At 24.8% G+C, this 18,629-nt stretch overlaps 2 protein-coding genes across 2 annotated transcripts in view; both read right to left on the bottom strand.

Moving 5' to 3' along the window:
• Positions 1 to 3,635: 3,635 nt before the first annotated feature.
• LOC120067646 lies at positions 3,636 to 4,220 on the bottom strand. Its single transcript, XM_039019187.1, has one exon. The coding sequence runs from the start codon at positions 4,218 to 4,220 to the stop codon at positions 3,636 to 3,638; it is 585 nt and encodes a 194-aa protein (XP_038875115.1).
• A 6,808-nt stretch (positions 4,221 to 11,028) lies between these two features.
• LOC120067647 (heavy metal-associated isoprenylated plant protein 8-like) overlaps positions 11,029 to 18,629 on the bottom strand; it is a 30,081-nt gene continuing 22,480 nt past the window's right edge. The window contains exons 2-4 of the mRNA XM_039019188.1: positions 12,761 to 12,942; positions 12,223 to 12,310; positions 11,029 to 11,333 (exon numbers count right to left, since the gene is read on the bottom strand). Coding sequence (XP_038875116.1) covers positions 11,029 to 11,333; positions 12,223 to 12,310; positions 12,761 to 12,942 — 575 coding nt within the window. The remainder of the gene's footprint in view (positions 11,334 to 12,222; positions 12,311 to 12,760; positions 12,943 to 18,629) is intronic.

An 18,629-nucleotide genomic window follows, 5' to 3' on the forward strand; every position in this document is an offset into this window, starting at 1 on the left:
TATAGCGCATAGTTGAACTCCCTTCGCTGTAGATATATTATGTCCACTTAATAACCATAATCAGTAAGTCGGTCATTCACAAGTTATCCGTAATCACAGCTAGGTTAAAATTACTGTTTTACCCCTGTGAATACATCTTATTCCTTAAGTTTCTACTGATCCTCTAATAAACAATTCTGATTCATAATCTCTATGAATCAAATCCTCTCTCTATCATGAGAAGGTGGGGCCCCGATTGTTCAAGACCTGGAGTCAATACTTAAGAGAACAACCTATCTACTAACCCTAAATAAGGTAGGAGTGAATTCCATCTTGCAATGTCCCCAGCTATTCATCCGGTCTTATCCCCAAAATAGTAAGTTTATTGAGCAGTGCTGTTGGACTACTCTCACCGTTTGCCGTTTGCAGATCAAAGGATAATCCCGAGCAAACAGGAGTTCATAGCTAGTTCAGGATTAAGATCGAGTTAACCTAGGTTATATAATAACTGAAATAGTCAGTTTTAACAGTAAACGGTCGTTATAAAGAAAAGTGGTTATTTTCGTGGTCCAATCTATATGCAAACTCGTTGCACAGGATGCCTCCACTCTCATGTCTCAACATGAACGATTAGTGGATCACATCGTTTGTATCACCTTACAACTACAGAGTGGGCCGCATCCAATAATGTTACCAGGATGAGATACCCAATTTCATCTATATATTTATTAGATCATTTAGGCTATATATTGTCAATTTGATCCTGTTTATGTCATTACATAAAGCTACAACATTCAGATTATAGCCAATAATGCGTTTATTGGATTTTCATAATAAGATGCAAAATTATCAAGTTATTGTTATTGATAAAATAATATGTTTAACACGAACTACGAGTTCTAGGACATTTCCAACAAGTCTATCACTCATAGATACTAATAGAAGATGTTGATAGAAATCTATTAGTATCTATTAGTATTTTTTTTTTCTATTTCTATAAATAATTTGACATTTTTTCTATATATGAAAATTTCTCTTTCCATATTCCTTTAGATTTGATTTATCTAAATATATTTAGGCCGATTAATTACCTGACTTAGTTACAAGATTTCTACTTCAATTTTAAACAACTATGACTCTCTTATCATCATTTACTTTAAAACTTAACCTATATAGTCCCTATTAACGATTTTTGCAACAATTTTTTGCCTCCCAAAATACATTTCTTAATGAAATCGAAAATCTCAACCTCATTCATGTCAATCGAGTCGAGTCTGGTCTCATCTCCACTAGAAAGATTGTATCATATCTATTACTGAAAAAATATGGCTTTTGATGATGTGGATCAGACTTGGTCTAGTGCCCTAATGTTACTGTGCCTTGTGTACTTATTTCCCCCAAGCATGTGCATATATCTAATATCTGTCTCCACCTTTACATTAACCTTTTTTTTTGTTCCCTTTTATCTAAAACAGAAATATGATATATGGATACATTTACTTAATTTATAGATGTTAATATAGATATTTATCGAAAATCACATGTTATAAATAATGTATTGAATTTTTCAGTTGGTATAGATTTGTTAAACGGTGATTATTTGGTCCTAGAAATATCAACCTTATTTTCAAGCTTTTGGAAATTGATTAAAGTTTAAACTTCTATAAATTTTGGGAATAAAATATGTTTGGAAATTAAAGATTACTATGTTTGATGTGCATGCGAAATGTTTTAGAATTTTATGAACAAATATTATGTTTGTATTTAATTTATGAAATTAAGCACGACAATCTTATATAAATTTAGTAGATAAATACACTAAAGAACAAATATCATTTAATATATTGATAAAAATGAAATAGTTAAGAATCAATAATAATTTAAATTATAAATATTAGAAAATTGAGTAATTTATCATTAAAATTAACCAATTTATATATTTAATGAATGTCATATTAATTATAATATAATATTTAGTTATTCTTTTTTTTTTTTTTTTTGCCAAAATGAGTATAACTCAATTAGTGTAGTGTTTGTCCTATCAATTTCGAAGTCAGAGGTTCAATTCTCCCAACTCACATATTTAATCTAACACTTTTGAAAAAAAAAACGACATTAGTAATTATAATTTTAATTAAATAGTATAGGAAAATATATTTAGTAAACAATATATTATATTAAAAAAAAGTAAAAAAAATAAAAATAAAAATATGATATGTTAATAAATATGGTATGTTAATAACAAATGAAGTAATAAAAAGTAATCACAATAAATAATTAACTAATTCTAAATAATCAATAATGATCATGTGTTAAAAGAAGTATCAAATTAAAATTAATCTCAATAAATAATTATTTGATTATAAAAAAAAAAGTAATAAATTATTATTAAATGAATATTTGTACTCACTAAATTTAAATAATCCTACTTTACTAATTAAATACATCTAAGATATTGTTAGTTCACTAATTAATAATTCATGTAAATATGCATTCATTTAATAAATTTTTATTGTAAAAATAAAATAAATAAATATTTTAATATATTATTATTTATTTATTAAAAAAAATATTTATACTAATTTTTATAAATTAATATTAACTAATTAATGATTAACTATATTCAAAATGAAAAAGAGAAGAAGGAAAAAAGAGAAAACCCAACATTGAAAGAGAAAAGAAAATCTTTGTCTATAAGAAAAGAAGATGTCCAAAAATTACTTATTTCTAGATAAAATATTGAAAACTATGAAACAAATATGGATTTTGAATATCTGTGTCAATTCCTATTCAAAAAACTCTCAAACCAAATTACTCTTGGGATGAAATTCAAACTAACACTTTTGATTTATAATTTGAGACAAAGTAAAGATTGGTGTGTAAAATATAGCATGCATGTCTTCTATGTTAAGAAAGGAATTTCAAACCCTTCAATGGGTCCTCTACAAATTGCTATCTCTTGTGGAAGTGCTCCACAAAAAAGCAAAAGAAAAATTACTTCTCAACATCATGTGAAGGCCATTTGGTCGGTACATATGTAGGTGGATAACAAGGTTTTTTTCAGTAAGATTACTCATGACAATTTTTATTGTGATATTAATTTGAACCATAAAAGAATAAGGATGTCTAAGTTTGAAAATGTTAAAATAAAAAGTTTTCTAGAGTAAATTTTTATACTATAGATAGTAATTTGTGTTGCATATGATGTATATCATGTAGTATATCTATATACTATTTCAAATATTGAAAATATTAGTTCTTTCTTAGTACAATAAATAGAATACGAAGAATTTGAACATTTCAACTTCAATAGAAGGAATACATGTCAATTACCGCTAATTATTAATATATTTTTACATATATTGTATGATGTAAATCAATATGATTTTAAAAGATAAGCATAAATCACTATATTTAAACTTATGATATATATGATATATACATATTAGCTAATTCCAAAATTCACTTTTATAAAGCTTCAACATCGAGAATTTGTAATTAACCATCCTAATTGGAGCTAGTTAGTTGGGAGATCAAATAAGTTGTAAAATTTTAATAATGTCGAAGTCAAGATAATATCTTTTTCGATCCCAAATATTGTAGGATCCAACGATTAATTATTACATCACACACAAAGAGAAAAAATAAAAACTTGGCTAGCTACCATTAGAAGTTAAACAATCCACAGCTTCAAGCTTCCTTTGCTTGTTAACTCTTGCAATGAAGGCTTCTGCTCTTTTGTTCAACTCTTCATTGGCCAACTCGCAATCGCCTTCGGTCTCTAACTTTTCACTCACATCGACACCGTCATTGTCGCCCTCGACGAAGCCCATCTCTTCCTCTTCTTTTTCTTCCACTACTTTCTCAACCAATTGTTTCATATTTTCACAAGAGTTCATGTTCATCTCCATAGTTTTCCCGATGTAGTATTCATCATACATTTTGTTCATAATGGAAGACGATTCTGCACCAGCGAGCTTCTGTTCTCCAACTATGTAGATGACAATGAAGTTAACGATGACGAAGAAGCAACTCGGGCTGAAGAACGAGGGAGGCATAACGACCATATTGATCATCGAAGAAAGCGCGTCGGGAGGAAAGCAATCAAATTGAGAAGAAAGCCAAAAGGTAAAGAAGAAGATGATGAGAGAGTGAAAAAGATTGAGATTGTAGAGGAAGAGTTGGCTTTTCTTGTAACAATATTTTATGGCAAAAAGCTTCTCTGCACTGATGACATCCATTTTTTAGGGTTCTTTCTTTCGTTTAACTTTCGGAAGTTTTGGAGGGAAATTTTTAATGAAAATCTTGAAAGCCCTTATTGTTTCATGGACACACGGTTCAAGGAATATATATAATATATATATATATATATATATATATATATATATATAGTGATATATAAAGTTAGTTGATCATTGGGTTAGGTTTGTGAAACTACCTATGGTTAAGTAGCCCAATGTACCCTAATTTATTATTATTATTATTATTTTTTACAAGATGTGAGATGAGAGAATCGAACTTCTATCAAAATTGATAGCACAAATACGTCAGTTGAGTTATATTTATTTTGACCTTTATATTTCTTTTTAGGTAATAGATTTGTTAGTTTTTTATAATATATACCCCTAGAAATTTATAAACCCTCATTTCTTATACCATATTGATTAATAGGTTAAATTACTATTTTTCCCTCTTATACTTTGAGTTTTATTTTATTTTACTTCATATACTTTTAATTTTAATTTCTAATTTTATTCTCTTTATTTTGTATAAATCTGTAATTCAGTTCAGGTGTACTTTTCATAAATCTTACGTTTAATTCTTGAAAATTAACTTTATCAAAATTGATTGAATAATAATAATGATCATGTTAGATATTATGTAATTAAATTTTCATAACTATAAAACGGATGCTATAGAAAGTACTATAACAACATATTAGCTACCCACAAGTACTAAGTTTAAGATTTATTGAATGTACAAAGCTATTAAATAATTGAAAGTACTAAAAATAAAAAAATATTTTAATTGAATTAATATTTCTTTTGTTTGAAAGTGTGAACCCGATTAAAAAAATACACTAAATGTGCTACAATATAAACTCAAGTTTTGGAATTTTCTTCTTTTCCAATGGTAGAGGTTAAATATCAAATCGAATCTTGTCGATTGAACCATACAACCCAACCTTCCTACAACATGTTCCTTTTGTATAGTTCAAACCATGGGTTATATAAATTCTAGCACATTTTTATATAGAACATCCATTTCCTCGAGAGTTACAAACGTCTTCTAAACTTTTAAAGGGGCGTTTGGATTGAGAAAATTGGAATGGGAATAAAGGTGAGAATGGATAAAGGTTACACATTCTTTTGTTTGGTACAAGTTTTGAAACTTTAAGTATGAAAATAAGCTATTCTCATGCATTCATTATCTCCATGGATGATATTGAAACTCATCCAAAAATGTGGATTTTCTTGATGTCCACTCTCTCTCCTCTTTTAATACATGAATTTATTCTTTTATTTTATATTATTAAAATTAATTAATATATGAATATTAAATTTATAATTTAGAAAATTATATTAAATTTTAAATTATAATATTTGAATTTAACTACTTTAGATTTATTAATTAATTAATTATATAATAAACCGTAAAGAACCAATTCATTAATAAATTATATATGTAGTTAATTAATTATCATTATGATTAACATTTTATGAGATTATTTTGTAATAATTATAATTAGCTTATCATTGATTAATTATAATTCATTATTTTTTAATCACAAAATGTCATATTTGTTTTTTAAAACTGATTTTGATTTTTTTACTAATTAATAAATCATATTTATATAAATTCATCAAATTGGTACATCAAATTGTGTAATCAAGTAACTTTAATTATAAATTATTTATTTTACGAATATTTGTAATTAATATTATTATTTGATAGTTAAATAATTAATTTTGCTCAAAACTTTGAATTAAATTTATTATTTATCAATTAATCTATCAAAATTTTATAAAACTATCTATGATTAATTTTATAAATAAAATATAAAGCTAATTTGTTAGCATAAAATTTTGATAACTTTCTCAAGTACAACCAAACAGAATCATCATTGATTCCCAACAATCTTATTCCACTTAATTCTTGGGCATCTTTAAAACCTTAAATCAAACAGTCCCTAAGTTTATTCATTAAGAGTCATCAAACATGATTAAAATATTTTAGGGTGTGGTTAACTTTTCAAGTATTTATTTTTGAAAAAAAATAATAAGTCGTTTTGGAGGGGAAAAAAATTGGAGAGATTGACAATTGTTCAAAATAACTTAAAAAATAAATTATGAAATAATATTTTGTTGGAGAGAAATACTTGAAATTAACTTTAAAAAAATTATAGTATTTAATGGTTGACCTTCCTCTAATTTGTATAATATATATATATCAAACTATCCTATTAATCCTCCACCTCACTTCTACCATGTCTCTTGGCCATGCCACCGACTTCCGTCAATCTAGTTCAACGACAACCAGCTTAGCAACCTACTGCAGCTATAGCCAACACTAACTTTGGCGACAATTACATCACCACCAATTGATGTGGCTACAACCATTTTTAATTATCAATTATGACGACCAATTATGTCAATTATCTCTAATGATCAATTCTAATGACCAACTCAAGCGATCATATGTTCCATCAAAACGAAAAAATAAAAAAATAAAAAATCAACCAGTTGATGTGTTTTTAAATACAAATTATTTGTTCTCGTTTAATAGTCATCTTTTATATTAATATATGTCATTAATAGAAATACTTTTAAGTATATAGTAAATCAAAAAAAGTTATATATAAAAACACTTTCGACAAAATGCAACCAAATAAACTAATGTTTTTATTTTAAACAGATTTTATAAACCGTATTTAAATGAAAATGACATTTTAGGAAACATTTTTTTTAAGTAGACCATCCAAACAAGTCCTTATTTTTTTACTATGGTTTCATAGAAATCCTTTTTGGCTTTTCATCATAATTTTTTTTTTACTAGGTCGTTGCCACTCATTTTTAAAGCAAATATAAGATCAATAAAAAATGGAGTTTACAATATAACTATATATCTTAATTAGGTTAAGACATATATTATTGATGAAGAGGTGAAATTTTTTTAAAACATCCACTTTTACATGTTAGAATTCAAAATATAAATAATATAAGAAAAATTGCAAAAACTGTTCCTGAAATATGATGGTGGTTAGAATTACACCCTTAAACTTTCAAATTAAAAATTGAACCCTCAAATTTATATAAATATTAAAATTTGGTCAAATTAGACCTTCAAAACTTAAATAATTGTATAAATTGTAACATTTGTTTAATGAGAATTCAATATTTATCATTTATAGATCCAATTTCTATAATTATTATTAGCTTGAGAGTCTAATCTTAACATTGTAGAAATTTAAGGACCCAATTTTTACAATAAAAAATTTGATGGTGATTTTTACAATTTATCTTAAAATATATATACAATCCAACTTGTACCGCTTATAATGCAGCTCATAAATTTAATAGTAATGGTGAAGCGAATTTTTATGTAAATTTAGGCATCAAAACAATAGATTTAAGAATATTAAGATTAAAACATATAAAGAATATTCAATATTTAAAATATAATTTGATACTAAAGTAGAGCGAGTTAGTAATTGAGATTTGAATTAAGATAAAAAAGGTTACACTCAAAGTAACAAAAATAACTATAATTTACTCTTTAATATGTTTTATGAAATATAACATGATATATATATAAAAAAAAAAATGTTTGAGTAAATTGAACATAGCTTAACAAATAAAGCATTTATAGTACCATTTTAAAAGGTCAAGATGATTCACTTTCATTTCTTTCCTTCTTTCATTGTTGAATTGGAAAAGAAGTGTTATTATCTATTAATTTGAAAAATCTTCACAAATAGAAAAATGTCAAACTATTTACCTAAATAACAAAAAAGAAAAATACTGATAGGTACGAATAGACTTCTTTTAATGTTTATCACATAATATCAACGATAGACTTTTATCAATTTCTATCATTAATAAACACTTATAGACTTTTTATTAACCTCTATTAACCTTTATTAAAGAAGATTACATTTGGCTATTTTGTATAAACAATTTTTCTTATTTTTTTATTTTTGAAAATTCCCCGATTTATATTCCATAAAAGATTTTTTTTTCTTTTTTCATTTTGAATATTATTTTGGCTTTCCTTCTAGACAAAGTAGACAAGAGGATATTTTGGTAGTGGGATTCAAAGAATGCTACACTTTAATAATTGTGTGGTAACTTTTATAAAAGTAAGACACATAGAATATTATAATCTAATTTTACTTGGGATTTTTTTCCCCCTTTCTTTCTTTCTTTTCTTTTGGGTTTTTGCCTCCATTCCTTCATGTTTGCTTTCCACTTTAGGAAGTTGATGGTTTTGAGTCTTTGTAATATTCAACTTAGAATCTAATTTAAATAGAAAACCTTTGGTTCTTTAGATCCATTTTTCTACTTACTTTTGGAAGTTCTTAGAAGTATATGTATAGAATAATATCCTAATAAATTTTTGTAGAAAAATATTAAAGTTTATTTTCCGTTTCTAATTTCTATATTCTTAAATATAAGAGAATGTCCATTTCAATACTTGTTATAAACATTTAATTGAATGTTCTTTTAAAAAAATATGAATCAATTTACTATTGACATGAAAATGATATTATATAAATATATAGACGTATTAAAAAAAATACTAATTTTAAAGAAAGAAGAAGAATACAAATTGTGTAAATTTAGGCATTAAAACTATCTATTTTAAGAAATTTGGATTATATTTCTATTTAGTCTCCAATATTAACAATACGAACATGATATAATACTAATGTAGTATGTCCCTAAATCCAGCTACATGTTATTATACCATTACATATATTTCTTAATACATAAGTAATATTTTTTTTTATATTATGAGCTACACACTATTTAAAAATGGATCATGAATGGAAGTAAGGAATAATTTTTCCCAAATCAATCTAAGCCATCCACTAAGTGTCCATTTAAATTAGGAAAAGGTAAAGGAAAAAATAGTCTTTTTTTTTTTCTGTAATTCGAGGGATAAAACTGAACTTTGGTAAGAACTTTTTTTTTCTTTTTTCAAATTGTTTTTGTATAGGGTAGTTGCAAATATAACAATCAAACCCAAAATATTAACAGATATAATATAATGTTCAAAAAAATGTTAATTGATAAAATTTAGATCAACTTTCAAAGTATATTAATAATAGAATATATCGTTAATGTGAATCTATAATTGATATAAATATTTTAATATATTTATAATTATTTAAAAATATTGTTATATCATTAATTATTAATCTTAAAAGTATTATCCGATTTCATGATCACAAGTTGAACCATGAGAAAATTTTGGGCCCATATCCAATCTAAAAGATGAATTGGGCTGGACTGGCAAGGGGAATAAAGGGCCCAGAAAACAAGATTATTTATGGAAAATTGAGCTGAAATTACGGCTAGTTAATTGTTTTTAAGAAAATTGTGATGTATAACTATAAGAATCAATCGTGAAAGTGAGCATAGTTTAATTAACATATAGATGTGTGACGATCAAGAGGTCTATAATTTGAATTTTTTATTTTTATTGTACTCAATAAAAGAAAAAAAAATACAAAAATTAATCAGATGAAACGTATTTACTTGAATAGGTGAAATATTTGCAATAATTACTAACATGATTTTAATAAGGAAAATATAGAGAAGAGTTCTGTCGTCCAAGGCTTTTTCCGCAAAGGTGTGCTAGCACATTAAATTAATAGACTTAATAAATTACTTGACATTCAACCAAAAAGTGCTCAAAATTTAGAACATCCAAATTCAAAATTAGCTAAACATCCTATATTAAAAATTAAAAATTAAAGCTGTGTTTGATGACTATTTTATTTTTATAAAAAGTTAAAAAGTTATTTATTCTGCACTAAATATTTATGGGTTGAGAAAAAGGTTGTAAGTTAAAATGTAGCCAAAATTTCAAACATAAAAAAGGTAAAAAGATTATAAAGATATTAGATGATATTACATATCTAAAAGAGAATGAATATGATGGTGACAAAGTAGGCTATATCTTAAAGTAATAAGTGGACTATATATATCTTTAAGTAAAAAGGACTCCAATTCATCACATCACTTTAGTATATTTTCATAATAAAGTGATGTTATATATTGTTAGGTAAGGAGAGATTAGGTTATTTGCATTTATCATTTCTTTGAACTTCTAGATTTATATATTTTATTTAACTTAAATAAAAATTAATCTCTTTTATCATGACTTAACAAAATAAATATAAATAAACATGAAATTATTTGAAAATAATATAATGTTATGTTTGGAATTAATTTTGTAAAAATACATCTTTACAAATGTTTCTATGAGAGGCACTCTTTTTTTTTTTCATTTTGTTTTTTTATTGTTTTGAGGCTTATCTTTTCAAAGTTATCGACTTAGTCTTACATACCTATCCCTCTTTTGTTGTCAACAAAAACGTAGCCCAATCGGCATAATGTTCATACTATCAACCTCGTGACCTGAGGTTTGATTCCCCCACCCCACACATTAATTATAATACCTTTGTAAAAAAAAAATCTTCTTTATAGCGCATATGTTCTTTATCCAAAATTCTTGAATGAATTTTCTCTTCGACTTTTTTTAAGGGATAAGATGGGGAATAAATTCATTGTCATTAAAACTCACTATCAATCTCAATTTTTTAGATTATTTCATATTGTAAATAGTGTTATATAGCAATATATTTTTCAATATTTAATTAGTTTAAAAATGAGAATTAAACAGTTAAGAAAATCCTCGATTTTATTTAGATATGATAAAAATGGAGAGATAAATATCATTCCATTGACAAATTAAAACTATATAGGATCGAGATCAAAGATCGAATACAAGTAATAAATGACAATTTCTCCATATAAAAAATTACATAATAGAACAAGAAAATACATTATCATCACTAAAAGTTTGATCAAGGTAAATGTGAACTAAAGAGTATTGAGGAGGATATTTAGATATAACATTTTCCTTGTCTTGATTTGAATCTTTCTTATTATTAGCTGGTTTGCTTTCTGATTCTTTAGGTTGGCTTTGTTTCTCTTGTTTCTTGTCGAAAAACTCTACATTTTTCCCCATTTTCTTTTTAATATATTTCACTAGCTTTGGAGCATCCACTGTTCCCTTCACTATCACTTTTGAACTCTCTTTATTTGTTTCTACCGTCATTACACCTACATCAAATAAAAATACCCATTCACTCATTAGTATATATAATTATAATTCTCATGAATAAAAAAAACTTAAAATTTAACATTACACAAAATTATATATTACCCTACAATTTAGAAGATCGGGTGAAACAAAACTATTTCACATGCATTGTGGAAGCTTCTATCGAGATGTTGACATTTCTATCATACTTTTATATTTTAATATATTTGAAATCGACATTTCCATCGTATCATAAAAAAATCGTGAAATATTAAAGAAAAAATAAAGAAATCCCAAAAATATTTATACTTTATAGCAAAAATTTCCAAAAATGTCTGTACTTTCGAAACTTTTTGCTGTAATGTGTAAATATTTTAAAGTTTTTTTTTTATATATTTAAAAAGACCCAAAAAAATATAAGTAATAAAATGTACCAATATCTAACTACAATATAAAAAATAAACATGTTAGCTTATTTAAAATTTTTATTTTTTAAAAGAATTATTATATTTTTGTTTATATATATTAAAAATATCGTTTGACAGTCTTTATCGATATTTTCATTGATACTTTCATTTCAAATCTTACTCACATGTTTAGATTTTAAAAAAATAAAACAAATTTTAAAAAGACGTATAAGTGTTGGCGTATTCTAAAATATGGCAGTTTAACATGTTGTCGAAACTAAAAAAATTTAAAAAGATGAAATTTTATAGTCCTACATACAGTATTTCATGATTCTTATACTAAAAAATAAATAAAGATTCTATACGTTTATAAAATAGAGTGATTATAGAATATTACAAATAAAAAGTATAGCAATTAGAAATATAATTGAAAGAAGAATACACATCAATATTTAAGCTTTTTTTATAAAAAATTTTGAGAAAATTGTAAAAGATATTTTACCTTCCATTTTTCCAATGGTTTTCTTGATATCTTTTGCACAGTCTTCACAATGCATATTCATTTTTAGCTCAACAGTTTTTATCTGAGCCTGCAAAAACCAATTCAATGCATAATTATTTACTTATTTTAGATAAATAAATAAATAACTTTGTGTGAAAAAATTGCACAAGGTTTTTTTCTTTAAAAAAAAAAAAAATCTCAAAATTACTAATTGGTATTAAACCTTACATAGGGAATTTTTTTCATTAATCACTTGAGATTTATTTCGAATTTATTAAACTTAAGTGGTTAAATTTTTCATATTGGTTTCAAAACTTGATCCTAACGTATTTTTCATGCGGCTAGAAAACTTGTCCACACAAATATTGTTACATTTAAGTACATGATCTAAAAGACGTTTTACACACATAAAATACTGTTTAATCACTAAGACAAGTGCAGAACGAAGATGAATATTCAATAATAAAATAACAATTTGAACTAAATTTTCCTTTGAAAACCATGGGTTTGTAAATAATGATTTCAAAATTATTTTTACCTCTTCCTTTTTAGGTTCAGGTTTGTTTTGGTTGGGGGTATCAGGCAGCTCCTTAGGAGAAATAAGCTCCACATTTTTGGAGTATTTTTTCCTAATTCCTTCCAATATTTTCTTTGGATTTAGGTCTTTTCCTTTTATTATCACTTTTTGATTCTCCGTATCAGCTGTCACTTCCTCCACACCTAAAAATGGAAACAAATAATTAAATTGATCGATAAAATAAAGCGAAAAATAGTTCTGATATTTTTTTCATAGATTTTCATATAACATTTTTTCGGATACAAAAACAATATAGATAGAAGATGCTATGAAATTGAGATAATTTTTCTTTTCAGGAATTCAAACATTTAACATTCAAAACAATTGGAGTAACATTTATATTATTGTAGGACATTTAACTTTTTCTTGTAAAAAAATATAATAACATTTTAATAACTTATATAATTTTTTTGTTAGTTCTAAATATATATTTTTTTAAAAGAAATTGCGACTCTTCTTTTAAAAGAGAACATTTTTGGAAGATAATATACTGAAAACTCGTGTTTTTATAAAGAAAAACCAAAAATAGTTATAAAAACTTTGATTAAAAATAATATTGGTTTATCTTTTGTAACTCTGCATTGCAACTCTTTTTTTTAGAGGGAAAGAGAAATGGAAAGAGAGAAAAATATTTATAATTTAATTGGAAAAAAAGGTGAAGAATCAAACAAATTCAATAATTTAGTAGAAAATTAAGAAAAATTGAATAATTTTTTGTTACCATAATCAGAAGCTTTCAAGCATTTTGAGACTTTGTTTTTGCAGGCTTCACAATGCATATAAACTTTAAGAACAACTTCTGCTATTTTTTTCTGCTGTTCCTTTTTTCCCTCTCCCTTCTCTTCTTTTTGCTTTTTATTTCCATTTTGATTCTGACCCTTCAATAATAATAATAATCATCATCATCATAAGTATTAATTCATTATAACAATAATAAAACACTAAAAATAATTAAATTCTAATTTACTTAATTAATTACAAGAATAATAAAATTTAAGATAAACACATTAATTTGACATATGCTATTTTTGTAAAAATGTAAAAAGGATTTACATGATTCAGAATTTCTAATTAGATTACTCATTTAGTAAAAATTAGAAATAAAAAAAAAATATTTTTGAAACTCTAGGACCATTTAATAACGTTTGAATTCTTAACTAAATTAAAAAAAAAAAATACAAATTTTTGAAAAAAATTGACTTAATTTTTTAAACCATCGGTAAAAAGTATAAACGAAGAAAGGATGAAGTAGTGTTTATAGGTTTAATTAAAAAAATATAAAATAATAAAATAATTACTAAACGGATCTAAATTACTTATTTCTCCATTTCAAAATAATCTCAAAATATTACAATGTTTTTATTAACAGCACTAGTTTTTGGTATCTTATTTAATATTATTTTAATATATATTTACAGGATTTTTTTCATCTTCTAATTATAATAAAACCTAATAATACTAATATTTTTCTGAGCAATTTTTTTCTTTAATTAAATTTTAAAAAGACAATGAACTAAAAATGATCCTCGAAAATATTTCTTTTTTAATCCTTATTTTTCTTTACCGTTGGAAAGAAAACAAATACGAAATAAAAAAAAAATAAGAAACAGTAACATTATCAATTTTTTTAAAAATAGATTTATAGGCAATCATTATCATATAAAGTTCAAAAATTTCATCAAATAACAAATATTATCTTACATCAAATTCAACAATACAAATAAAATTAATAATATGAGACCACGCAAAATTAGATTTTATATTTCATACTACAAAAATAATTATGAAAATTAATGGGTTTTTTTTTTCCATACCTTTCCCATCTCTTTGTGTGATTGGATTCCAATTCCAATGTTGAAAAAAAAAATGTGTGATGTGAGGATAATGCCATCCATGACTCTATATATAATTATTTGAAGATATATGTAACTGAACTATTAATTTTTTAATGGATAATATATTAAGAAATTATAATTAATTATAAAATCATGGAAACAATTTAAATACAAAATTAATTTTCTGATAAAAATGAAGTTGTATTTCTTTATTTCCAAACTGAGGAGATACATTTTTGTTCTTGATAGCAGTTTCTTCTTTCTTACTTGCATAATTAATAATTATTTCCCGTTGTATTCCATGCTTTAATTGTTAATTAAAGTATGTCTAAAAAATATGTTAAGGATTTTAATATTTAATGGAATTTCCTTAATGATTTTTAAACTTAATTGTTTTAAAATTTTGACAATATGTTTAAAATTTTAATATTGGATGACCAAATAGAGCATAGCTGACTTGACCCTCGAGTGCGAAAACCATGAGGTTCGTGGTTTGGTCTTTCAGTCTTCAATTGTACTAAAAAAAATATGTTTAGATTTTTTTTTTCATTTTTTTTCAGTTTTTAAAAATAATGCTTATTATGGTTAAAGTTGTTTTAAAATCTTATCTAACTTCAAAACAATGCCAAATAGGCCTTCGGTTATTACATTTATTAAAAATAAATAAATAGCTAATCCTTGTATTTATTAATATTTTACCACTTGGAAGTTTAGATTTTGCAAGCTTTTATTTGCCCTTTTTCTTAAGATTTTATAGCTTCAAGGCTTCAATTACTAGAAATGGAAAATATGTAATTTTGTTTTTAATGTCAGGTAAAATATTTTAACTCAAGGATGTAACGTCAATGGAAATTTTAAAACATTATATGGAGAAAACTGGAGCTGACAGTTAAATTACTGCCATAAAAGTAATTCATTTACAAATTACCTAAGAAGTAGGTATACTTTTAATTGTGCAGGGAATCGGTATCAGATATGGATACGATATGGATACGTCCAGATACGTGATAGATACATGTCCGATACGTGATCTTAAGTATCCGATTATTTTTATTTTTATTTTTATTTTTCAGATACAGATACGTGAAGAGGATATGTGGGTCAATTTTTTTTTTTTAAATTTAAGCCCAACCATTTAAAAATCCCAACCCACAACCTATTTTATTTTAGTGCATGTTTAGGAGTGGTTTAAAAATCATCAAAAGTCACTTTTTTTTCATTTTTGAAATCACTCGGAAACACATTTTTAATTACTCAAAATTAATTTAGTTTTCAATTTTACACTTTTAAATGCAATTTTCATATCATCAAAATTAGTTTTGAAGAATTAAACATGTCTCACATATTTTGAAAATGACAAAAGTGATTTCAACTATTTTAAAATCACTTCCAAACATAAAAGTCCACGTAAAAATAAATTAAAAATGATAAAACCTAAAAAGTTAAAAAAAAACTTGAAACATAATTAAATCACATAATTAAATCTTCATTCTTCCATTCTTTCTCACTATTTAAATCATAATTCACACCCGCTTCATCCTCAACTTCATTCTTCAATTTTTATCTTCTACTTCTTTCCTACCTTCTACTCTAGTTGCTCAACAATCACTTGACGTTACTAGATTTTTTTTTCAAGTTTTCATTCTCTTCTCGAATCTATTTTAATCTAACTTAAAATAAGTATTATAGCAAATAACTAAACATTATATATATATATATAAAACGTATCTTCAATATATCCGTATCTTATTCTTTTAAAAATTAACGTATTGTTATATCGTATCGTATCCGTATCATGTATTCGTATTTGTATCTATACTTTTTAGCTAATTACTATATAATTTTTCTTTTAGTAAAAAAAAAAAAAAAAAAAACCTTCATGAGATTCCTTCATTAGTATTAAGAGAATAATAATAATAAACATCAAAATTAATTTTAATAATTAATAGTTTTCTTTTTATATAATAATTATAAAAAATAACAATTGCCACAATATTTTTGTTGAATAGCATCCAAGTGATCAACTTTATTCTGGAAAATTCTATGCTGAAACGAAGATGAGTTGCTAGATCGAAGAAATTATGTCTCTACGAAAAGATTATATTGATTGTAGATTATATTGCTAAGCTTGCAAAAGTCGAGTCAAAAAGCTGTTTTTGACTTGAAAATTTCCCCCTATTTTCCCTAGACCTTTCCACTTTTCTGCACATTGAAGCTTAATAATATCGGAGGTATTTAAAAAAAAAAAATGTTTTTTCTTATTTTTTTTTGTGTGATTAATTAAGTGATAACTGACATGCATTTTCTCCTTTAAATCATATGTTTAATCCTATTTCACATATTGTTATATTTTAATCCTATTTCACATATTGTTATATTAAAAAATATTTCTTTTTCAATCTCTCATCCATAAATACCAAGACATGTTATGTTTTTTTTCCCATAAAAAGGCATATTATGTTTTAATAACGTAGCTAGTGGTACTAAAAGGAGGATAATAATAAGATAAAGTAATAGCTAGTGTTCCACATAAGAGGTATCTAGGTTGAAATGTTTGGATTTTGGACAAGAATTAAAACATTATTTTGATTCAAAAATAAAATTAGATTAGGTCAATAATATATTTTATCTCTAAACTTTGAGGTTTGTGTCTATCTGGTTTCTAAACTTTTAAACCATCAAAATAAATTCCTAAACTTTTTAACTTCTTGTCTAATAAATTTCTAGTCTCCACAAATTTAAAATTTTCAAAACTAATTGATATGTTATATATAAAATTGAGTTTTGTGTCTATAGACCCATGAACTAAAGTAGGTGATTAAATGTGAAATTTAAAAAATTTGGATACTAAATAGATAAATTTTAAATTTGAAGAACATGACTTTAGATTTTAGTTCAGTTTTGAATGGAATTCAAAGGAAAAAAATGAAAAAAAAAACTAAAATTAAACCAATAATTACTATGGGATACCATCAATAATGTGGAACTTTTTAACATTGATTTTTTTAGTACAACCAATATGATTATCAAAATTTAAATCTACATGTCAATATGAGTGACCCAAAAACTTAAACTAATAGATGAAGGTAAATTTAATGTTATATGACTAACACTCTCCCTCGATTCACTTGTGTGCTTGAAATACAAAAAATCCCCGACAAATAGAAATGAATATTAAATAGGGAGAAAATAATGTTACAGTGGCTTGAACACCATACCTCTCTGGACCACCTACTTTAATATCATTTTAAATCATTTCTCTAGAGTAGATTGAATGTTAGTGATATAATATTAAATTTATGTTCATCCATTAGTTCAAGCTTTTAGGTCAATGGATAGTTTTAGATTTTCTAAAAAAAAAAAAAAAAAAAAAAAAAAACCCTTTGAACAAAATTAGTGGACTTCTTTTTAATTTATAGGAAAAGATTCCAACATCTAATTGATATTATATTCTATTGGTTTAAATCCAATTTTGGTTCCTGAACTTTCTGGTTTTATTTTAATCCTTGAACGTCCATTCTAATCCCCGAACTTTTAAAAAGTGCTTAATTCAGTCCCTATTGTTAAGATTAGGTTAACTCTTCAACATAATGTGAAATAGCTTGTATTTTTTGATAACTAGAATTAAAAAAGATCTTGGGCTTCAATTTTGAATTAGGTGAAATAGCAATTTTTTATAGGAGATCTCAAAAATCATTTTGCATCTAAGATTTTGGCTTTTCATATTTTGGCATGTTGGTTGTTGATATTTTATTTCAGCTTCATCTTGTTCAACCCATGCTAGATGTAATTTCATCATCAAACTTATTTCATCTTTAAAATATTAATATAATTTTAACAGTATGGATTAAAATAAACACTTTTTAAAAGTTCAAAAATTAAAGATGACGTTTTAGAAAATTTAGGGATCAAGATAGAATAAAATTCAAAATTCAGGACCAAAATAAGATTCAAACTTATTATATTTCATGAATGGTAAATAACTCTTATTTTTC

The sequence above is a fragment of the Benincasa hispida genome, chromosome 12 (genome assembly GCF_009727055.1).
Source record: "Benincasa hispida cultivar B227 chromosome 12, ASM972705v1, whole genome shotgun sequence".
Lineage (NCBI taxonomy): Eukaryota > Viridiplantae > Streptophyta > Magnoliopsida > Cucurbitales > Cucurbitaceae > Benincasa > Benincasa hispida.

Coding starts and splice junctions, on each gene's coding strand:
- LOC120067646 (XM_039019187.1), bottom strand. CDS start 4,220: ATGGATGTCATCAGTGCAGAGAAGCTTTTTGCCATAAAATATTGTTAC.